The 24,786-nt window shown below is 46.0% G+C and overlaps 1 protein-coding gene and 1 non-coding gene across 3 annotated transcripts in view; one reads left to right on the forward strand and one right to left on the reverse strand.

Moving 5' to 3' along the window:
* Positions 1-24,478, reverse strand: part of MERTK (MER proto-oncogene, tyrosine kinase) — a 137,146-nt gene extending 112,668 nt beyond the window's left edge. The window contains exon 1 of one of the 2 annotated variants that reach the window (XM_061431424.1): positions 24,181-24,478. In XM_061431424.1, coding sequence (XP_061287408.1) covers positions 24,181-24,241 — 61 coding nt within the window. In that variant the 5' untranslated portion in view covers positions 24,242-24,478. The remainder of the gene's footprint in view (positions 1-24,180) is intronic. The other variant, XM_061431425.1, reaches the window with a different exon arrangement.
* On the forward strand, positions 9,213-9,342 carry LOC133257878 (small nucleolar RNA SNORA70). The gene has a single exon (XR_009739737.1). It is a non-coding gene; the product is annotated as a small nucleolar RNA SNORA70 (small nucleolar RNA).
* Positions 24,479-24,786: the final 308 nt, after the last annotated feature.

Consider the following 24,786-nt stretch of genomic DNA (forward strand, 5'->3'; position numbering starts at 1 on the left):
CCTTCCAAGGAGTAAGCGTCTTTTAATTTCATGGCTGCAGTCACCATCTGCAGTGATTTTAGAGCCCAAGAAATAAAGTCTGTCACAGTTTTCTTCGTTTTCCCATCTCTTTTCCATGAAGTGATGGGACCACATGCCATGATCTTAGTTTTTTTAGTGTTGAGTTTTAAACCAGCTTTTTTCACTCTCCTCTTTCACTTTCATCAAGAGGCTCTTTAGTTCTTCATTTTCTGCCATAAGGGTGGTATCATCTGTGTATCTGAGGTTACTGATACTTTCCCTGGCAATCTTGACTCCAGCTTGTGCTTCATCCAGCCCACCATTTTGCATGATGTACTCTGCATATAAGTTAAATAAGCAGGGTGACGATATACAGCCTTGACGTACTCCTTTCCCAACGGATTGGAACCAATCCGTTGTTCCATGTCTGGTTCTAACTGTTGCTTCTTGACCTGCATACAGTTTTCTCAGGAAGCAGGTAAGGTGGTCTGGTCTTCCCATCTCTTGAATAATTTTCAATAGTTTGTTGTGATCTACACAGTGAAAGGTTTTGCTGTAGTCAATAAAGCGGATGTTTTTCTGGAAGTCTCTTGCTTTATGTTCCAATGGATATTGGCAATTTTACCTTTAGTTCCTCTGCCTTTTCTAAATCCAGCTTGAACATCTGGAAGTTCAAGGTTCATGTACTGCTGAAGCCTGGCTTGGAGAATTTTGGGCATTACTTTGCTAGCGTGTGAGATGAGTGCAATTGTGCAGTAGTTTGAACATTTTTTGGCATTGCCTTTCTTTGGGACTTGAATGAAAACTGAGCTTTTCCAGTCCTGTGGCCACTGCTGAGTTTTCCAAATTTGAGGGCACATTGAGTGTAGCACTTAAACAGCGTCATCTTTTAGGATTTGAAATAGCTTGACTGGAATTCCATCACCTCCACTAGCTTTGTTCATAGTGATGCTTCTTAAGACCCATTAACTTCACATTCCAGGCTGTTGGGCTCTAGGTGAATGATCACACCATTGTGGTTATCTGGGTCACGAAGATCTTTTTTGTATAGTTCTTCTGTGTATTCTTGCCACCTCTTCTTAATATCTTCTGCTTCTCTTAGGTCCATACCATTTCTGTCCTTTATTGTGCACATCTGCATGAAATGTTCCCTTGGTATCTCTAATTTTCTAGAAGAGATCTCTAGTCTTTCCCATTCTATTGTTTTCCTCTATTTCTTTGCATTGATCACTGAGGAAGGCTTTCTTATTCTTTGTTATTTCTTATTCCTTGCTAGTCTTTGGAACTCTGCATTCAAGTGGGTATATCTTTGCTTTCATCCTTTGCCTTTCGCTTCTCTTCTTTTCACAGCTATTTGTAAGGCCTCCTCAGACAACTATTTTGCCTTTTGCATTTCTTTTTCTTGGGGATGGTCTTGACCACTGCCTCCTGTACAATGTCACGAACCTCCGTCCATAGTTCTTCAGGCACTCTATCAGATCTAATCTCTTGAATCTATTTGTCACTTTCACTGTATAATTGTAAGGGATTTGATTTAGGTCATACCTGAATGGTCTAGTGGTTTTACCTACTTTCTTCAATTTAAGTCTGAACTTGGCAATAAGGAGTTCATGATCTGAGCCACAGTCAGCTCCTGGTCTTGTTTTTGCTGACTGTATAGAGCTTCTCCATCTTTGGCTGCAAAGAATATAATCAATCTGATTTCGGTGTTAATCATCCGGTGATGTCCATGTGTAGAGTCTTCTCTTGTGTTGTTGGAAGAGGGTGTTTTCTATGACCAGTGCGTTGTCTTAGCAAAACTCTGTTAGCCTTTGCCCTGCTTCATTCTGTACTCCAAGGCCAAATCTGCCTATTACTCCAGGTATCTCTTGACTTCCTACTTTTGCATTCCAGTCCCCTATGGTGAAAAGGACATATTTTTGGGGTGTTAGTTCTAGAAGGTCTTATAGGTCTTCATAGAACTGTTCAACTTTAGCTTCTCCAGCATTACTGGTTGGGGCATAGACTTGGATTACTCTGATATTGAATGGCTTGCCTTGGAAACGAACAGAGATCTTTCTGTCGTTTTTGAGATTGCTCCCAAGTACTGCATTTTGGACTCTTTTGTTGACTATGAGGGCTACTCCATTTCTTCTAGGGATTCTTGCCCACAGTGAGATATAATGATATAAGATATAATGGTCAGCTGAGTTAAATTCACCCATTCCAGTCCATTTTAGTTCACTGATTCCTAAAATGTCAATGTTCACCCTTGCCATCTCCTGTTTGACCACTTCCAATTTGCCTGGATTCATGGACCTAATATTCCAGGTTCCTATGCAGTATTGCTCTTTACTTCCATCACCAGTCACATCCACAACTGGGTGTTGCTTTCACTTTGGCTCCATCTCTTCATTCTTTTGGGAGTCATTTCTCCACTGATCTCCAGTAGCATCTTGGGCACCTACCAACCTGGGGAGTTCATCTTTCAGTGTCCTATCTTTTTGCCTTTTCATTCTCAAGCCAAGAATACTGAAGTGGTTTGCCATTCCCTTCTCCAACGGACCACACTTTGCCAGAACTCTCCACCATGACCCATCCGTCTTGAGCGACCCTACTCAGCATGGCTTAGTTTCATTGAGTTAGACAAGGCTGTGGTCCATGTGATCAGTTTGATTTGTTTTCTGTGACTGTGGTTTTTATTCTGTCTGCCCTCTGACAGAGAAGGATAAGAGGCTTATGGAAGCTTCTTGATGGGAAAGACTGATAGAACAAGACCCAGTTTCCCTCACACTCAGTCTCTCCCATATATTGTACTGTGTCTTGAAACATTCTTGCTTTCAAACAGGGTCAAGAACTCAGGCCACTTTGCTTCTAGCCCCTCGTGGTCTAGTGGCTAGGGCTCTTGGTCTTCCAGGTTACCCAGGTTTAATTCCTGGGCTGGGAACTGAGATCTCTCTTCAGGACTGCTCATAGCTCTCCTTCCAAGATCAGAACCTTGTGCACACACTTCAGCCACAGAAGCTGCAAGAACCCTGAAGGGCTTTATAGCCCCCCATCACCCCCTTCAGCCTGCACTCATTTTTTGATTTGAGCATTTGACTTTTTCTCAATAGAAGCGCTTTGCAAAGGCACCTTTCCCAGCAGACCCCCTGGTCCTTTCTGTTGCTTGCGTGCTCAGTCACTCAGTCGTGTCCCACTCTTTGCGGCCTCACGACTGTAGCCTGCCAGGCTCCTCCATCCATGGGATTCTCCGGGAAAGAATATTGGAGTGGGTTGCCATCTCCTTCTCCAGGGGATCTGCACAACCCAGGGACTGAACCTGTGTCTCCTGCATTGGTAGGTGAATTCTTTCCCACTCAGCCACCTGGGAAGTCCAGTACTTTCTGAAAGCTGAGCACTAATGCACCCAGAAAACAGAGCTCCAGATTCAGACTGTGAATCGCCACCATCATCTCCTAACTCTCCACCATGCTCTCAAGACCAGCAGAATGTCAGGATCTCCAGGGAAGCTTTTAAAACTCTGATGCCTGTGTTTCACCCAGAGGTTGAATTTATTGGCCAGCAGTACAGCTTAGATATTGGGATTTTAAAAAATCTCCTCTAGTGATTCTAGAGGAATTGGGGTCAGACCTAATTCCTAGGGTATTAGGGAATGGATCCATCTGGTGGCCCAAATCATCTGGGGCAGGGGGGCTCCTGCCTGGAAACCCTGATGTTTTAAATGCACTGTGGCTTGGGAGCCTGGGATGAACAAGACCTGTGGTATCAGAGTTCCGTTCTGGCTCAGAGTTCCATTCTCCACTCAGAAGCCAGGTGACCCTCTGCCAGTCACTTGCCTTTCTTGTTCTGGCCACACCACAGAGGCATGTGGGAACTTATTAATAGTTCTTTGACCAGAGATTGAACCTGCATCCCTCACAATGGAAGTCCAGAGTCTTAGCCACTGGACCACCAGAAATTCCCTTCCCCAGTCGCGTGTCCTTCTGAGACTCGCTCTCCTAGTCTGTGAAGGAAGATGCGTAACGCCTGCCCCTCTCAGCCACCAGAGGAGAGCACTGCACAGGTGCTTGACAACCCGGAATGGCTGATCTGCTTTGCTTCCAAGGCACAGCCAGTCACGCCTGGACTGCCATGGGCGCACACATGGAACCGATTATGCTGACTTGGCTCGTTCAGCCTCTGGCAGGGAAACAGGAATATATGTTTACCCAACCAAGGCTGGTTTTCCTTCTCCTTCCCCTTTGGCAGCACGCCAAATATCATAGATAGGCTGAGGGGACACTTTCTGGTCAGGGTAGTGAAGCTTGGCCCCCCTGTCTGGGGCTGGCTCTCTGCAAGGGCCAGCTGCGGCTTTCACAAGACCCCGGAGAGACGCTCTGTCCCCAAGTTTAACTCCTCTGCCCTGCCACCCACAACACACATCCTCCAGCCCACTGATACTTGAAATCCTATTCATTTTAGCCATTCTTCTCAGGAAGACACATTTCCTTTAACAATGTGACCATCTCAGACTTCCCTGGTGGTCCAGTGGTTAAGAATCCGCCTGCCAATGAAGGGGACATGGGTTTGATCCCTGGTCTGGGAAGATCCCACATGCCACAGGCCAACTAAGGTCATGCACCACAACTATGGAGCCCATGAGCTGCCGCTGCTGAAGCCCGTGTGCCTACAGCCCGCGTTCCACCACCGGAGAAGCCACCGCAACGAGAAGCCTGCGCACCGCCCTTTTCACCACAACCAGAGAAAGCCTGAGTGTAGCAACGAAGACCCAGCACGACCAACAATTACATAAATAAATAAATCATTAAAAAAAAAAAGTCACCATCTCTAAGGACCAAACGCCTTAGTCAGCACCGTTTCTCCTTATCTTTCCCAAGTGACAAGAGGGCAAAGAATTCCCTCCCAAAGCACAGTAAATGGATCTTTCCCTACTTCTCGCACTAAGTACACCTAAAAACACAGGGTATTACATATAAAAGGAACTTTTTAAAACACTCTGAAGAGTGGAGAGACAGTAGTCTGACTAGGGACCTAGGGGACCTAAGAACAACATGGTGATGAATTCCTTGAGTCTCCTTTTGTTCGGGGTATCCCAGATTTGGAAATGCTAACAGGCAAAGACAAAAGACAACAACAAAAGCCTGTTTCCCTCTAGGAAAGGGCAGCTGGGCAAGACAGAGGCTTTTAAACAGTAAAGTGCTCTTCTCCAGGCAAACAATCCAGAAAAGGCCATGGCCCCATCCCCACCCATGCCAGCAAAGGTCAAGTGAGCAACCTAGACTTGAACCCTGACCAGCTATAAACAGGGGCCACAAATGCTCCACTGGGTGGTATCAGAGAAGGCCAAGAAGAGGGGTGGCATTTTCACCCCACTGGCTGGTGTTAGTAAAGCCCATGTGGGATGCCTACACTTTTATTCCCACACGGCATGAATGAGGCATCTCTCCTTGTCCCCAGCAGGGTGCTATGAGAGGAGAACCAGTAGAGAGTCAGAGATTTCACTACTCCCCTAGGGTCAGTGGTGGTCAGGTGGGAACTGTCGTAATCAGGCACTCCTACCCTTTCCCCAGCCAGAACTCCCACCCTACCTCTGACCGGCAATAACATCCCACCCTTAGATGTCAATGGAGGTTGAGTGGGGGAACCAGGGCTTTCCTCGTAGCTCAGCTGTAAAGAATCCACCTGCAATATGGGAGACCTGGGTTCGATCCCTGGGTTGGGAAGACCCCCTGGAGAAGGAAAAGGCTCCCCACTGGGGAACCTAGAATTCTACCCCCACAGCAGTTCAGAGGAAACTATGTAAAACAAAAGACAAAAAAGAGTCAGTCGCGTAATACTCTCAGTGTCTAGGTTTCAATAAAAAATAAATTCTGTCTCAAACTGCATGAAATACAAAAACCAAGATAACAGAGAGTTATTCAAAAAAGCTTTTAAAGAAGGGATCATAAAAATACTTCAGTGAGGGACTTTCCTGGTGGTCCAGTGGCTAAGACTCCGACTTCCAATGTGAGGTGCCTGGGTTCCATCCCTGGTTGGGGAAATAGATCCCATATGCCACGACCAGGAGTTCTCATACCACAACTCAAAGATCCCACATGTTGCGAATAAACAACCCACATGCCACAACAAAGACCGAAGATCCCGCATGCCACAACTGGGAGTTCTCATGCCATAACTCAAAGATCCCACGTGTTGCAAATAAACAACCCACATGCCCCAACAAGACCGAAGATCCTGCATGCCACAACTAAGGCCTGGTGCAGTTAAACAGACATTTAAAAAATACTTCAATGAATATGAAATTCATGAATAAAATAGGAAGCCTTTTGGCAAATACATATAAAGCCTCAGTAAAGAAATAGAAGAGTGAGAAGAGAAACAAATGGGAATTTTTGAACTAAAAAAATACAATGATCAAAATAAAAAACTCAGTGGATGGGCTCAACAGCAGAATGAAGGGGCAGAGGAAAGAATAAGTGAACCAGAAGATAGAGCAATAGGAAATTATCCAATCTGAACAACAGAAAAAAATGAACAGAGTCTCTGCAACCTGTAGCACTATTACTAAAGATCTAACATTTGTATCATCAGAGTTCTGGAAGGAAAAGACAGAGGGCAAGGCTGAAAAAGCACTTAAAGAAATAATGGCTGATAACTTCCCAAATATGACAAAAGATATAAACCTACAAAGTAAAACATCTGAACGAATCCAAAATAAGATAAGCTCAAAAATATCCACACCAAGACACATTATAGTCAAACTTCTGAATCCTAAAGACAAAATAAAAAGAGTTTTTAAAGCACTAAGAGAGACGATACCTTACTTACAGGGGAAACCAATTCAAATGACAGTGAATTTCTAGAAGGAAGTGGCACATTTTCCCAAGTGATAAGAAAGAAGGGATGTCAACTCAGAATTCTTCTGGAATGAAAGGAAAACCAAAATATTTTCATACTAAGAGAATTTGTCATCAGCAGACCTACTCTAAAAGAATAGCTAAAGGAAATTATGCAAATAGAATGGAAACAATAAAAAAAAAAAAAAAGCCTGAATCATTAGGAGGAAGGAAAAAATACAGAAAACAAAAATATTGATCAATACAATAGAATTTCTTCTCTTTAATTTTTCTAAACTATGTCTGATGGAGGAAAACTGCAACACTGTCTGATGTGATTTTATATATGATGAAGAAATATTAAAGATAATTATGCTTAAATGGGGGAGCTAAAGGGACTTAATCAATAACTTCAGATATGCAGATGGCACCACCCTTATGGCAGAAAGTAAAGAAGAACTAAAGAGCCTCTTGATGAAAGTGAAAGAGGAGAGTGAAAAAGTTGGCTTAAAGCACAACATTCAGAAAACTAAGATCATGGCATCTGGTCCCATCACTTCATGGGAAATAGACGGGGAAACAAATAGTGTCAGACTTTATTTTTCTGGGCTCCAAAATCACTGCAGATGGTGACTGCAGCCATGAAATTAAAAGACGCTTACTCCTTGGAAGGAAAGTTATGACCAACCTAGATAGCATATTCAAAAGCAGAGACATTACTTTGCCAACAAAGGTCCATATAGTCAAGGCTATGGTTTTCCAGTGGTCATGTTTGGATGTGAGAGTTGGACTATAAAGAAAGCTGAGTGCCGAAGAATTGATGCTTTTGAACTGTGGTGTTGGAGAAGACTCTTGAGAGTCCCTTGGACTGCAAGGAGATCCAACCAGTCCATCCTAAAGGGGATCAGTCCTGGGGTGTTCATTGGAAGGACTGATGTTGAAGCTGAAACTCCAGTACTTTGGCCACCTGCTGCGAATACTGACTCATTTGAAAAGACCCTGATGCTGGGAAAGATTGAGGGCAGGAGGAATAGGGGATGACAGAGGATGAGATGGTTGGATGGTATCACCAACTCAATGGACATGGGTTTGGGTGAACTCCGGGAGTTGGTGATAGACAGGGAGGCCTGGCGTGCTGTGGTTCATGGGGACGCAAAGAGTCGGACACGACTGAGTGACTGAACTGAACTGAAAGGGACCTAAAAGGAAGTAGGGATTATAATTCACTTGAACTGGTAAAACATCAACACCTAATAGACCACTGATTACATTAAATACAAATGATCTAAATACGTCTATTAAAATACAAAGATTGGTAGAGTAAAGAAACATGACCCAACTATCTGCTATTTACAAAAAAATTCACTCCAAATAACATGATACCGGCAAGTTGAATAAAAAAGATAGGAAAAAAAATATCATACAACCACAACGAAAAGAAAAGCAGGATGCCTACATTAACATCAGATAAAGTAGATTTCAAAACAAGGGAAATTACCAGTAAGACATATTATATAATGATAAAAGTCCGTCTACCAAGAAGACATAGCAGTCTTAAGTGAGTATGAGCCAAAGCAAAGAGCTGCAAAACATGTGAAGCAAAATCCAGAAGACCTGAAAGGAGATATAAAGAAATCAACAATTATAGGAAAGACTTCAACATCTCTCTTTCAACAACTGAAAAAAAGAACTGGGCATCAAATAAACAAGGATATGGAAGAACTTGATAAGACTGCCAGTGAAAAGAATCTGGACTACATTCATAGAACATTCCACCCAACAGCCACAGAACACGCATCCTTTCCAAATGATGACGGCATAGAAGCTAAGATACACCACATCGTGAGCCATCAAGCGAATCTCAACAAATTTAAAAGAACTAAAGTGGTACAGTTTGTATTCCCAGATTACAATGGAAATAAATATAAATTACTAACAGAAGGTAACTAGAAATTTTCCAAATACTTGCAAACTAACAGCTAAATAATCTATGGAGCAAAGGGAGAGCCTCAAGGGAAACTTTTTATAAATACATTGAACAGAGTGAAAATGAAGTCACAATATATCAAAATATGTAGGACACAGTTAACACAGTTTTGAGAGGAATTTTTATTTAGTAGTCTGTGCTCGTAAGATAGAAAAAGAAGAGCAAGGCAAACCCAAAACAAAAAGAAGGAAGAAAATAAATATAGGAAATAAATTGAAAAAAGAAAAGCTATAGGGTAAATCAATGAAACAAAGAGCTAGTTGTTTGAAAAAAATCAATAAAATTGATAAGTCTCTAGCAAGACTGACAAAGAAAAAAAAGACACAAATTACTAATATCAGGAATGAAACAGGGAATATAACTACAGACTCTGAAGACGTCAAAAGTATAATAATGAAATACCATGTTTGCTACCAACTAAGCCCACTGTGCTCCTTTCCCCGTGGGAGTCTAGTGTGCAATACTGCAGACAGCAGCCTCCTCCGTACTTTTTGCAGCCTGCTGCCTGTGTGGGTTGCTCTAAGGCAGTTTTCATCCCAATCCCAAAGAAAGGCAATGGCAAAGAATGCTCAAACTACTGCACAATTGCACTCATCTCACATGCTAGTAAAGTAATGCTCAAAATTCTCCAAGCCAGGCTTCAGCAAATATGTGAACCATGAACTTCCTGATGTTCAAGCTGGTTTTAGAAAAGGCAGAGGAACCAGAGATCAAATTGCCAACATCTACTGGATCATGGAAAAAGCAAGAGAGTTCCAGAAAAACATCTATTTCTGCTTTATTGACTATGCCAAAGCCTTTGACTGTGTGGATCACAAGAAACTGTGGAAAATTCTGAAAGAGATGGCAATACCAGACCATCTGATCTGCCTCTTGAGAAATTTGTATGCAGGTCAGGGAGCAACAGTTAGAACTGGACATGGAACAACAGACTGGTTCCAAATAGGAAAAGGAGTTCGTCAAGGCTGTATATTGTCACCCTGCTTATTTAACTTATATGCAGAGTACATCATGAGAAACGCTGGGCTGGAAGAAGCACAAGCTGGAATCAAGACTGCCGGGAGAAATATCAATAACCTCAGCTATGCAGATGACACCACCCTTATGGCAGAAAGTGAAGAGGAACTCAAAAGCCTCTTGAAGAAAGTGAAAGTGGAGAGTGAAAAAGTTGGCTTAAAGCTCAACATTCAGAAAACGAAGATCATGGCATCCGGTCCCATCCCTTCATGGGAAATAGATGGGGAAACAGTGGAAACAGTGTCAGACTTTATTTTTGGGAGCTCCAAAATCACTGCAAATGGTGACTGCAGCCATGAAATTAAAAGACGCTTACTCCTTGGAAGGAAAGTTATGACCAACCTAGATAGCATATTCAAAAGCAGAGACATTACTTTGCCAACAAAGGTTCGTCTAGTCAAGGCTATGGTTTTTCCTGTGGTCATGTATGGATGTGAGAGTTGGACTGTGAAGAAGGCTGAGCGCCAAAGAATTGATGCTTTTGAACTGTGGTGTTGGAGAAGACTCTTGAGAGTCCCTTGGACTGCAAGGAGATCCAACCAGTCAATTCTGAAGATCAGCCCTGGGATTTCTTTGGAGGGAATGATGCTGAAGCTGAAACTCCAGTACTTTGGCCACCTCATGTGAAGAGTTGACTCATTGGAAAAGACTCTGATGCTGGGAGGGATTGAGGGCAGGAGGAGAAGGGGACGACAGAGGATGAGATGGCTGGATGGCATCACTGACTCAATGGACGTGAGTCTGGGTGAACTCCGGTAGTTGGTGATGGACAGGGAGGTCTGGCGTGCTGCGATTGGTGGGGTCGCAAAGAGTTGGACACGACTGAGCGACTGAACTGAACTGAACTGAAGGGACCCTGCAGACAGCCCTTTCCAGTGGACATTCACGTCTAGTATGCTGTCCCCAATCTAGGCTCCAGACAAATATATTCAGTGCCTCTGGAAAGCCCCAGGGCACAGTGGCCAGAGTCCACATTGGCCAAGTCATAATGTCCACCCACAACAAGCTGCAGAATAAACAGCATGTGATTATAGCCCTTCACAGGGCCAAGTTCAAGTTCCCAGGCTGCCAGAAGATCCACATCTCCGAGATGTGGGGATTGACCAAGTTTACTATAGATGAATTTGAAGACACGGTGACAGAAAAGCAGCTCATCCCAGATAGCTGTATGGCTAAATACATCCTAATCATGGCCCCCGGACAAATGGCAGGCTCTGCACTCATGAGAGCCTTTTGGCACTGTCCTCTCCTTACTCATGCCCACCAATAAATCCTACTTTCCTGTCAAAAAGCCATAAAAATCATAATAATGATAACTAAATACTATGAACAACTCTATATACAAATCCGACAACATAGAGGAAATGGACCAATTCCTCAAAAAACACAAACTACCACAACTCACAAGTCCCTTGGACTGCAAGGAGATCCAACCAGTCCATCCTAAAGGAAATCAGTCCTGAATATTCATTGGAAGGACTGATGTTGAAGCTGAAACGCCAATACTTTGGCCACGCGATGCGAAGAACTGACTCAGTTGCAAAGACTCTGATGCTGGGAAAGATTGAAGGCAGGAGGAAAAGGGGACGACAGAGGATGAGATGATTGGGTGGCATCACTGACTCAATGGTCATGAGTTTGAGTAAACTCCAGGAGTTGGTGATGGACAGGGAGGCCTGGTATGTTGCAGTCCCTGGGGTCGCAAAGAGTTGGACACGACTGACCGACTGAACTGAACTGAACCACAACTCGCTCAATATGAAATAGATGATTTGAACAGCGCCAGGTAAGGAAACTGAATTTATAATTTAAAGAACACCCACAAAAGAAATTTCCAGGCCCAAACAACTTCACTGGAGAATTACACCAAATGCTTAAAGAAGAATTAACATCAATTCCACACGCTGCTGTTGTTCCATCTTTAAGTAGTGTCCAACTCTTTGCGACCCCATGGACTGCAGCACGACCAGCCTCCCTGTCCCTCACTATCTTCTGGAGTTTGCCCAAGTTCATATCCATTGAACTGGTGAGGCCATCCAACCATCTCAGCCTCTTCCTTTTGCCTTCAGTCTTTCCCAGCATCTGGGTCTTTTCCAATGAGCCTGCTGTTTGCATCAGGTGGCCAAAGTATTGGAGCCTCAGCTTCAGCATCAGTCCTTCCGATGATTATTCAGGGTTGATTTCCTTTAGGATTGACTGGTTTAATCTGCTTGCTGTCCAGGGATTATCAAGAGTCTTCTCCAGGCCAACAATTTGAAAGCATCAATTCTTCAGCACTCAGCCTTCTTTATGGTTCAACTCTCATATCCATACATGATTACTGGAAAGACCATAGCTTTGACTATATGGATGTTTGTCAGTAAAAGTGATGCCTTTGCTTTTTAATATGCTGTCTCGGTTTGCCATAGTTTTCTTTCCAAGAAGCAAGGGTCTAATAATTTAATGGCTGCAGTCACCATGTACATTGATTTTAGAGCCCAAGAAGAGAAAACATGTCACTGCTTCCACTTTTTCTCCTTCCATTTGCCATGAAGTGATGGGACCAGATGCCATGATCCTTGTTTTTTGAATGTTGAGTTTTAAGCCAGCTTTTTCACTCTCCTCTTTCACCCTCATCAAAAGGCTCTTTAGTTCCTCTTTGCTTTCTGCTATTAGAGTGGTGTCATATGCATATCTGAGGTTGTTGATTTTTCTCCCAGAAATCTTGATTCCAGCTTGTGTGTCATTCAGCCCAGCATTTCGCATGATGTACTCTGCGTACAAGTTACATAAGCAGGGTGACAATATACAGCCTTGAAGTACTTCTTTCCCACTTTTGAACCAGTACATTGTTCCATGTCCAGTTCTAACTGTTGCTTCTTGATCTCCATACAGGTTTCTCAGCAGGCAGGTAAGGTGGTCTGGTAATCCTACCTCTTTAAGAATGTTCCAGCTTTATGTGATGCACACAATCAAAGGCTTTCAAGTAATTAATGAAACAGAAACAGATGTTTTTCTGGAATTCCCTTGCTTTCTCTATGATCCAGCGAATGTTGGCAATTTGATCTCTGGTTCCTCTGCCTTTTCTAAACCCAGCTTGTACATCTAGAAGTTCTCAATTCAAGTACTGCTGAAGCCTAGCTTGAAGGATTTTGAGCACGTCCAGGATCCTCAGAAATACACCTCTGTGTTTCCAGACTCTTCTATTGCTCCAGATAGAGCTGGGAGCGGGGGGTGGGGACAGGAGGGTAGTTCATGAGGCCACAGTCAGCAAGGGCAGCTGGGAACGGTAGCTGCCCACAGGAAAGAAGCCATATAGGCAGGACTCTTTTTTTTTTTTTTTCAGACTTCATTGATTTTTTGACCCAGGCCCATGGCAGTGAAAGTGCTGAGTCCTAACCACTGGAGCACCAGGGAATTGTGAAGACTTTATTATTACTTTATTTAGCTAGTTAGGTTTTGGCCACGCTGCAAGGCATGCAGGATCTTTAGTTCCCTGACCAGGGATCAAACTGGTGTCCCTTGCAGTGGAAGCACAGAGTCTTAACCATTGGACTGCCAGGGAAGTCCCACGACTCATTTTTAAGGGACACCCTACACTGCCTCAGGCCCCATTTCTAGGCTGATTGATGCCTGAGGACACTTATAGCCAGAGTCAGGCAGAGGGCTGGGGTGGGTGGGTTGAGGGGCCACACTCACGCAGGCCCTGTGTTTGACTCTCGAGGAGAGAAACTGTCCCAGCCCACATCTCTCTTTCAGACGCAATCTGTGTCCTGCCCAGAAGAGATCCCAGAATCACCTATCTGCCCCCTATTTGATCAACGGAGACATGCAGTTTCCGCAACATGACTCTCCCTGCACATCGCAACCGGGCTGAGGACTTACATCTTCAGACTCTCAAAGTGTTGTGTTTTTTTTTTTTAACCTAATGCTGTAGATTTCCTGCTAAAGTCTAAGAGCTTCCTTTTTCCTTTGTCCTCAAACTTTCAAAGAACATTGTTTTCATCAACAAATCTTCAAATCATGTGCCCAAATTTAAAAAAAAAAAGAAAAAAGAGGCTCAAAGGGTGCTTTCACTTCCTGTGTGGAGGCAGCCCGCCCTGAACTGTGCCGAGTGGAAAACAGGCCACCCTTGGGAGGCCATGAATATTCATCACCTCACTGCGCATTCACTAAGCAGCACCGGGACAGAAAAGTACTTTCAGCGAGTTTATGCTCTAATATTCTCCATGAAGACAGCCTGTTCTTACTTGTAGAAAAGATCATTTTCGAAAACGATAGTGAGGTCGGTCTTCTCTGAGCAGCTTTGAAAGCCCTGTGGCTTACAGTAGCAAAACAATCCCTTCTCCAAAATAAACAAGACTTTCCTTTGTATGTCCAAGGAGAGGAAGGGCCAGAGCCAAGGCGAATTCTAAGACGTCCACCGGCCCTGAATGCTGACCTAACTAGAGCCGTCACCCCCCGCCCCCAACCCCCACCCCCAAAAGCAGGTTATAAAGGAACGGGACCTGTCAGGCAGTGTTGGCCTGATCCTCAGGTTCCAGCCTGAGACCTAAATCCTGAGGATGGTCCCCATCCCAGAGTGAGCTGGGGCACAGCTCTAACCCAGTGATGATCAGATATTGCCAGGGCCTTGCTTGACTCCCCAGAAGCTAGTCAACATCTATGAAGAGCCTGACTGGGAAAAATCCAGAAGACCCCATTAATGTCTGAGGACAGGGAGAAACATACAAGCATAAAACCTGCTGCCACAAACACCTATGCATTGTGATTATGAAATGCAATGGTTTTTCTCTAAGCCCAAGTCACTCCAACATGCTTAGCTTTTGGTGTAAAACTTACCGTGTTTGTACGGTCTCAGTCCAAACATAAAGTCAACATGTCTCCTCTCTCTTTTTCTCCCTCTCCCCTCTGCCCTGATCCTTCCCCCACCCGACCCTGTCTTCCCTCAAGACTCATGGAAAATCCATTTTACCATTAAGTGAAAGATGAACTAACGGTGGATGAAATGGACAAGTGAGTGCAGTGAAAGTTGCTCAGTCGTGTCCGACTCTTTGTGACCCCATGGACTATACAGTCCGTGGAATTCTCCAGGCCAGAATATATGAGTGGGCAGCCTTTCCGTTCTCCAGGGGATCTTCCCAACCCAGGGATAGAACCCAGGTCTCCTGCATTGCAGGCGGATTCTTTACCAGCTGAGCCACAAGGGACGCCCAAGAATACTGGAGTGGGGACAAAAGGATGAAATAAAATGTTTTAGAATGGAGTGCAGAATTTTCAACAAACTCTTTAAGACATAACTACTCTTCCTTGACTTGGATTCGATTCTTGGGTGGGGAAGATCCCTTGGACAAGGAAACAGCAATGCACTCCAGCATTCTTGCCTAGAAAATCCCATGGACAGAGGACCCTGGCGGGCTATGGTCCATGGGGTCACAAGTAGAGCTGGACACAACTTAGCAACTAAATAACAGCAACCACATCCTTATTTCACTTGAAAACACTGGGACCTAAGGAGGTGACCTGATGTGGCAGCCAGGCCACCCCTGCTGGATCCTGCTGGCTGACAGAGGCTTAGACAGAGTGGAAATGGCGACCAAGAGGGCAAGCTGCCCAGCAGCTGGTGGGGCCAAGCTTCCAGGCCTCATGAACCCAGGGAAGACCTGGGCCTTCGCTGTGGTTAAGAATCTTCCGTGGAACTTCCCTGCTCATCCGGGGGTTAAGACTTCGCCTTCCAACACAGGGGGTGCGCATCTGCTCCCTGGCGAGGGAACTAAGATCCCACGGGCCAACAGGCCACAACAGAAAACAGAAACAACGCTGTAACAAATGTAAGGCTTTAAAAATCGTCCACACCCTGCGCTGCCCTGGTGGCTCAGCGGTAAGCAATTCGTCTGCCAATGCAGGTGACATGGGTTCCATCCCTGATCCGGGAGGATCCCACATGCAGAGGAGCAACTAAAGCCGTGCACCAGAACTATTTAGCCTGAGCTCTAGAGCCCAGGAGCCGTAATTACTGAAGCCCATGCACCCTAGAGCTCATGCTCTGCAACAAGAGAAGCCATCGCAACGAGCAGCCCACGCACCAAAACTAGAGAGTAGCCCCCACTTGCCGCCTCTCAGTGTAGGAGATGTAAAAGATTAGAGTTCCATCCTTTGGTCGGAGGGATCCTCTGGAGGCGGGCATAATAACCCACTCCAGTATTCTTGCCTGGAGAATCCCATAGACAGAGCGGTCTGGCTGGCGCACAGAGTCAGACAGGACTGAAGTGATTTAGCATGTGCACCCACAGAGCAATTAGAGAAAAAGCCCGAACAGCAATGAAGAAAGACCCAACACAGTCAAAAATAAACAAATACAATTATTTTTTTAATGGTCGATAAAAAAAAAAAATCTTCCATACAGTTCAACAGCCTCATTTCAAGGAAAACTAAGACCCAGGAGGGAGAAAGTGCTGGCTGGTAGGTACCCTGAGTATTCTTGCTCTCCAAAACGGGCTGCAAGATCTTCCTGTCCGGTAGCATTTCAGCATTTTAGCTGGAGGCAGCAGGGCTGGAACCAGGAACAAGATAGAGAACAAGTTCCCTCTGGGTCAAGGGTTAGCAAATGCCCAGAGTGTGGGAGGCAGAGGAGTCTGGGCCTTTCCTGGGGTGCCTGGGGGGCTTGCTCACACCTGCCACTAGGCAGGACGCACCTGGAAACCAGGAGCACACCTGGGGCTCCTTGCCCGGCCCATCTGCCACAAGACCACCTGCTCACGCCCACCCAGGCACAGGCAAAGAGCACCGCCCAAGAAACAGCTTCATTTTGTAGCCACTGCAGCCGGAAGCCTGCATTTGGCAAACCTAGTTTTAGCTGGAAAAAAGGAAAGGAATTATCTGGATGTTTATACTCAAACAACCAAAAAAAAAAAAAAAAGTAACCAAAACAAAACCACACCCACTTTAGAGTAGAGTGGTGTGGGAAACACCGAGCAGGAACTGGACTTCATTTTTATACCTTCCTGAGAGGCACATGACGGGAAGCTATTCCTGGACCAAGTTAAGCCTGAATTCAAGGAGTGAGGGTCATGGGGGGGCAGGAAGGGGAGCAGTCAGGACAGGTCCTGCCTTGTCTGAGGTAACAAGTGTGGGTTCTGTTCGCAGAAATACCAGGAAACAGTCCCAGGGACAGGGGAGCCTGGTGGGCTGCCGTCTATGGGGTCGCATAGAGTCGGACACGACTGAAGCAACGTAGCAGCAACAGTCTTACAGAGCAAGGAATTCTGCGCTCCAGAATGGACCCCCCCCACAGCCCTCCACCAAAGAGCTATGACCAGTGGGCGGGGGGTGGCGCCCACAGATCTGACCTCGTATTTCAGGTTTCACTTTAGGACACATTTCAGTGAGAAAAGGGGAAACTTTCCCCCCAGTACCTTTTGTTTAAGAAAAACAATTACCACAAAATTTGAGTTCAGAAGGGAGGGAGCTTGGGTAACAATGGCTAATAGTTTGAGAGCTTTTACCACATGACATTGGCTCCTTTATCCTCCCGACGGTTCCACGAATAACGAAGAGTTGCACTAGACCCGTGAGGGAGCTGAGGTCCTGAGAGTTAGTCACTGCACCCAGGGCTCCCCAGAGGCCAGCCAGGCAGGACAGGAAGCCCAGCCCATTTGGTCACTCAGCCCCTGTTAACATTTTCATTCCAATCCCTTGAAGCACACAGGTTTAATAATAACCTGCTTTTTTTTCACGTTTTATAATAATTAACTCCCTGCTGAGATGCATTTCCCCCCACCCCCACCCCCACTCTGAGCCCTGTGTTTCGAGTTAAGATTAAAGTAGTAACAACACGCCAAAGTCAAGACACTCGGGGCCACAATGACCTGGGAATTAGGCAATCTGCTCTGGACAAGGAGCTGTTAAACTGTATCTTTAACATGAAAAATTGGCTTTTAATTTTAAGTCAAGAGACTATAAAAAATGTTAATTTTGCTCTATTGGCCTTAATACAGTCCACAAATCTACCGTAACCTTTCTAGTAATGAAATCATTTTGGCATAACAGTGAAATGAAAAATTGTTTGCTAGCAACCAAGCCCCAAGCACAAGGGCCTGGGAGCTGCGGCAATTGTTTCTGGAAAAGCCAGAAGGGAGAAAGAAGAGGGAGGAAGACACAGCAAGACCCACAGAGGCCTTGATCTTTGCAGATACTGAGCAAATACTACCCAGTGCAGATACTTCCCTAGTGGCTCAGTAGTTAAAAAATCCACCTGCCCATACAGGAGACGAGGGTTCGATCCCTGGGTCATGGAGATCCCCTAGAGAAGGAAATGGCAATCCACTTCAGTATTCTTGCCAGGAAATCCCATGGACAGAGGAGCTTGGCATGCTACAATCCATGGGGTCAAAAAAGAGTAGGATATGACTTAGCGACTAACCAACAGCAGATACTGAGCACCTGAAATGAGCACCTGCTTGGAAAACAGAGAGGAACCCATCAGACAGCAGTAGAGTTATTTAATAGAGTGTGTGTGTAAGTATGGCAGAGGTGGCAGTGAGCAAAGGCCTCTTCAGGAGAGCAACTGAGCTAGCGTTTTCTTGGGGAAAAGATTTTAGCCAGAGGGAACTTCCACAAAAAAAGAGGCAAAAAGACCTTTGTGGCTGGAGCAGCAAGAACTGAAACTGAAAATGAGTCAAAGAGGAGACGTAGGACCCCAGCCCTTGCCAACCTTGGTGCCGAAAGGGAGGCCACCCAGTCCAAATCAACCGCAAAAGTCTCATTTTGGCCACTACGCAGAAAGTGGCGGGTTGGCATGTGCTCATTTCCAGGTGGGGGAACCCATTTAAAGCAAGGCTCAGCCTCTCTACCTGGTGGTGTGTTATCAATTCACTGGCACTGTTTATAACCAACTCTGACTGGCAACCCACTGACCCTGCTCCTAGGATTACTTGGAAGTTATTTTTTAAAATAAGATTGAAACAATAGTTATCATTGTGAAAAATAATAGTGTTCCATTCATCACATTGGCTTCCCTGGTAGCTCAGTGGTAAAGAATCCACCTGCCAGAGTAAGAAATGCAGGTTCAATCCCAGTGTCAAAGATCCCCTGGAGAAGGAAATGGCAACCCACTCCAGTATTCTTGCCTGGAAAATTCCATGGACAGAGGAGCCTGACGCGCTCCAGTCCATGCGGTTGCAAAGAGTCAGACATGGCTGAGCGACTGAGCATACACACATGCACACACAGAATCATCACTCTAAGGAAGCAGATCAGAAAAACTTTTGAAAAGTTATTTAGTTTTGAAATGTGACCTGCTTCCTTTCCCAAAGCATTTGAGTCCATTGATACAAAGCCCATGGGCAACTAGATAGCTTAAAGTTCTTTCTGGATAATGTTTACAGTATATTGAAATACGGTGACAGCTTCAGTTTGGGAGAGAAACCGTAACACTGAAGAGTTTTAAAGCCCAATTAAGGACTTCCCTTGACTAGACGGACCTTTGTTGGCAAAGTAATGTCCCTGCTTTTGAATATGCTATCTAGGTTGGACATAACTTTCCTTCCAAGGAGTGTCTTTTAATTTCATGGCTGCAGTCACCATCTGCAGTGATTTTGGAGCCCCCAAAAATAAAGTCTGACACTGTTTCCACTGTTTCCCCATCTATTTCCCATGAAGTGATGGGACTGGATGCCATGATCTTCGTTTTCTGAATGTTGAGCTTTAAGCCAACTTTTTCACTCTCCACTTTCACTTTCATCAAGAGGCTTTTGAGTTCCTTTTCACTTTCTGCCATAAGGGTGGTATCATCTGCATATCTGAGGTTATTGATATTTCTCCTGGCAATCTTGATTCCAGCTTGTGTTTCTTCCAGTCCAGCGTTTCTCATGATGTACTCTGTATATAAGTTAAATAAGCAGGGTGACAATATACAGCCTTGATGTACTCCTTTTCCTATTTGGACCCAGTCTGTTGTTCCATGTCCAGTTCTAACTGTTGCTTCCTGACCTGCATACAGATTTCTCAAGAGGCAGGTCAGGTGGTCTGGTATTCCCATCTCTTTCAGAATTTTCCACAGTTTCTTGTGATCCACACAGTCAAAGGCTTTGGCATAGTCAATAAAGCAGAAATAGATGTTTTTCTGGAACTCTCTTGCTTTTTCCATGATCCAGTGGATGTTGGCAATTTGATCTCTGGTTCCTCTGCCTTTTCTAAAACCAGCTTGAACATCTGGAAGTTCACGGTTCACATATTGCTGAAGCCTGGCTTGGAGAATTTTGAACATTACTTTACTAGCAGTGAAATGAGTGCAATTGTGCGGTAGTTTGAGCATTCTTTGGCATTGCCTTTCTTTGGGATCAGAATGAAAACTCACCTTTTCCAGACCTGTGGCCACTGCTGAGTTTTCCAAATTTGCTGGCATATTGAGTGCAGCACTTTCACAGCATCATCTTTCAGGATTTGAAATAGTTCAACTGGAATTCCATCACCTCCACTAGCTTTGTTTGTAGTGATGCTTTCTAAAGCTCACTTGACTTCACATTCCAGGATGTCTGGCTCTAGGTCAGTGATCACAGCATCATGATTATCTGGGTTGTGAAGATCTTTTTTGTACAGTTCTTCTGTGTATTCTTGCCACCTCTTCTTGATATCTTCTGCTTCTGTTAGGTCCATACCATTTCTGTCCTTTATCGAGCCCATCTTTGCTCTGAGTGCTGAAGAATTGATGCTTTTGAACTGTGGTGTTGGAGAAGACTCTTGAGAGTCCCTTGGACTGCAAGGAGATCCAACCAGTCCATTCTGAAGGAGATCAGCCCTGGGATTTCTTTGGAAGGAATGATGCTAAAGCTGAAACTCCAGTACTTTGGCCACCTCATGCGAAGAGTTGACTCATTGGAAAAGACTCTGATGCTGGGAGGGATTGAGGGCAGGAGGAGAAGGGGATGACAGAGGATGAGATGGCTGGATGGCATCACTGACTCGATGGACGTGAGTCTGAGTGAACTCCGGGAGTTGGTGATGGACAGGGAAGCCTGGCGTGCTGTGATTCATGGGGTCGGGAAGAGTCGGACACGACTGAGCGACTGAACTGAACTGAACTGAAGGACTTCCCTGCTGCTCCAGTGATATCCACCTTGCAAGGCAGGGGACTTGGGTTCGGTCCCTGGTCGGTTAACTAAGATCCCACAGGCCTCCCAGCAACTAAGCCTGGACCCCAACTAGAGAGTCCATATGCTGCAACGAAAGATCCTGCGTGATGCAACAAAGATCCCGAATGCCGAAACTAAGACTTGATGAAGCTAAATAAGTAATGGAAAAAAAAAAAAGTGAGATTAAAAGAAAAAAAGCCCAATTAGTTCTAAGGGTTTCATTAAGGGCAAGCATAGCCTCATCACTGGTTAGGTCCTTGTAATGCCTTCACTTTTATCCACTTCTGCATTTTTTAAAACTTATTTTAAATTGAAGGATAGTTGCTTTACAATATTGGTTTGATTTTTGCCATACATCAACATGAATTAGCCACTGGTATACATGTCTCTGCTCCCTCTTGAACCTCCCTCCCTCCCACCCCATCGCACCCCTCTAGGTTGTCACAGAGCCCCAGTTTGAGCTCCCTGAGTCATAGAGCAAATTCCCACTGGCTCTCTGTTTCACATGTGGTAGTGTGCGTGCCTCCATGCTCCTCTGTCCATTCATCTCATCCTCTCGGGCCTCCCCCCAGCCCTGGGCCACAAGTCTGTTCTGTGTGTCTCTGTCTCCATTGCTGCCCTGCAAATACCACCATAAATCATAGCAAGATCCACTTCTGTATTTTCATCCTCCAGCTTCTCCTCGGCCTCTAGAGCTACCCTTTGCTGATTTGTTGCTCATTGGCACCCCCATCAGAGACGGAACAGAAAGGACTGGAGAGCCCAGAAATGCCCCTGGTTCAGCAGTTTCAGTTCTGTGTGTTTATCTTTGTGGGAGGGTGTTTGTGGGTACGGGGTGGGGGTAAGGAGAAGGGAAGATTTCAGGGTTAAAGTGATGTGTAAATTGTAATTATCCATTCCCCTACAGTGTAGAGTCTATGCACACATTCATAATCTGTCTCTCCTGGCTCTGCTGTCTGGTGAGTAAACCACTTAGAGCCACAACATGCAGTACGAAAATCCTAAAACTAGACAAGGAATCCAATTTCCATCTTCAGCACCCTTGAGTGTGGGAAAGTGTTGGTTACTCAATCATGTCCGACTCTTTGCAGCCACATGGACTGCAGCCCGCCATGCTCCTCTGTCAATGGAACTCTTCAGGCAAGAATACTGGAGTGGATAGCCATTCCTTTCTTCAGGGGATCTTCCTGACCCAGGGGATCGAACCTAGCTCTCCCACACTGTGGGAAAATTCTTTACTATCTGAGCCAACAGGTCCGCTCTCATTCAGCCAGTGAGAATCCCATTCTTTGAACTTTTCACAAAATGAAACACTGTCAGACATCTCACAGGTAAATTCAAGATTAAAAAACAAAAGGTAGGAGAAGGAAAACTGCAGAAACTTTTCATTCTTCCAGTTGGGTGGATTTTAACAGATTTTTAAGATTATCTGCTTAAAGTAATTATCAGCTACAGAGGGTTTATTATTATTATTAATGCTTTAAAAAACGTAGAAAAAGAAAAACACTCCATTTAAAAAACATCTTCCCCAAAACTACTGCTTCTGTTACTTTTCCCATAATTTTCACCACATTCACTACATCCAAGACTATTTATGGCCAGCCTTCCCTGGTAGCAAAATATAACAGATTATGAAAAACGGATCTAGCAGAAATGCTGAGGAATTTCTGAGGGTTTGGGGGGGTGGTTGGGGTAAAGAATAGAATTGTTTTCATTCTTTGCTTGGTTTACTCTCTGGATGTTTGCTTCAAATTGCTACATTGCCTCAAATTATAAATTGTATGTGTAATTTAATGTGTAAAAAGAGGGTGCAGCTGCTTAAGAATTTCTGATTTGAGCAACTGAGCTTTCCAATGAAATTCTCACAGGAAAAATTCTGAAGTAAACTGCTTAAGTATAATTGAAGTTGTCAGGTACTCTTCAAAAACACCTTTGACCACAATAGGTTTATATAAAAGCTAAACCTTTAAGCTAAGGAAAAATGCTTGATGTGTGTTTATTCAGCATGCTGCTGCTGCTGCTAACTCACTTTAGTCATGTCCGACTCTGCGCGACCCCATAGACGGCAGCCCACCAGGCTCCTCCATCCCTGGGATTCTCCAGGCAAGAACACTGGAGTGGGTTGCCATTTCCTTCTCCAACGCATGAAAAGTGAAAAGTGAAAATGAAGTCGCTCAGTCGTGTCCGACCCTCAGCGACCCCATGGACTGCAGCCTTCCAGGAGCTCTGTCCATGGGATTTTCCAGGCAAGAGTACTGGAGTGGGGTACTATTGCCTTCAGCATAAAGCCTGGTTAAGTTTCTTCCAGGTTCCTTAAGAAATACTTCAGAGGTTAAACTTCTAACCCGTTCGTTAATCAGCGACCCTCCGAACAAACTGCGGATACAGAATGGAACCATGAAACCTGCCTTCCTGTGCCTCCACTTACCAATCCAGTATCTTATGTTGGAATTCCTAGCAGTGCAGACGGAGAAGGCAATGGCACCCCACTCCAGTACTCTTGCCTGGAAAATCCCATGGACGGAGGAGCCTGGTAGGCTGCAGGCCATGGGGTCTCACAGAGTAGGACACGACTGAAGTGACTTAGCAGCAGCAGCAGCAGCGCAGAGGTAATACGCCTAGACGCTGACCAAGCACGTTAGATCCTGTTCAGCAATAATAGGGGTAAAAACAGCGCGTCCTCTTTTTCTGGCCCCCCACCCACTCACAGGGCGTCGCTGCTAAAGTAGCCCCTGAAGGCCCGGGGGTTCGGGGGGGCAGCCCGACTAGTCCCTCCCGATCGCGCTTTGGCCTTGGTGCATCGCTGCACCGGGACTGCGACCTCAACTCCCGCAGCCTTCGGGTCTCTAGTCCCCCAGAGTGGAGATGGGGTCTGCCTGCGGCTCCCAGAACTCCCGCCAGCAACTGGGGTCCAACCACACAGCCACTTCCAGTGAAAAGTTTTTGTGGCGCATTTCCCTCCGCCGAAAATTTTAGGACTTGCAGCGCAACCGGCCGAGCTCGGTTTCCCTCTCCGCGGTCGCTGTGGGCCCTCGGCGCCCACTCCTCCCCGGCTCCGCCGGGACGCGCGCCCACTACCCAGCCAGGATGCCAGGACGGTGGGTACGCGGGAGCCCTGCACCTCAGCACCTGGCCCCTCTGGGGCGCGGGGAGGGGTCTGCAAGCTTGCCAGCAGCCGGGTGCGCCCCGATTGGCGCGCTCCCTCCTCGGAGCTCCCGGGCGCGAATCCCCAGCCCCTTGCACTCACCTCGCGTCCAGAGCGCGGAGAGGAAGAGCCACGGCAGGAACAGCAGCACAGCCCGCCCCATACCGAGATCGCGGGTCTGAAAAGTCTCTTCGGACCGACGGATAGATGGACGTCCGGAACCTGCCGCGTCGCCGGCCTAGAGCGAGCGAAAACAGCCCAGTCCCGGAGACCCCAGCAACCCGCTCCGAAGGCGCAGAGCGGAGCCGCGGTCGAAGGCGCCGAGAGCCGGAGCGGGGCGGACCGGGGGCCGAGTCTGAGCCGACCCAGCCAGTCGGGGAGGGGAGGGGGCGGGAAGGCGGCGGGGAGAGGCGGGCGGCGGAGGGGGTGGGAAGGGGGCTGGACCCAAGGGGCGGAGAGGGGCGGGCCGCGGGGTGGGGTTGAGCCTGGGCGCGGGGGCGGGGGCTGAAAGCTAGGGGAGGGAGGTGAGGACCGTAAAGTGGAGGAGAGATTGGAGGTCTGGGGAGGAGAAAGTGCCCCCGGCCTCCCGGGGATCCAGACGTCCGACGAGTGCAGGTCGGAGGGACAGAGAGTAAGTTGGGGAGGAGCGTAGGGTGCCCGAGGCTGCCAGCAGACTTAAGACAAGGTGCCTGCGGCTTGGAGGCTGAG

The sequence above is a fragment of the Bos javanicus genome, chromosome 11, assembly GCF_032452875.1.
Source record: "Bos javanicus breed banteng chromosome 11, ARS-OSU_banteng_1.0, whole genome shotgun sequence".
Taxonomy (NCBI): domain Eukaryota; kingdom Metazoa; phylum Chordata; class Mammalia; order Artiodactyla; family Bovidae; genus Bos; species Bos javanicus.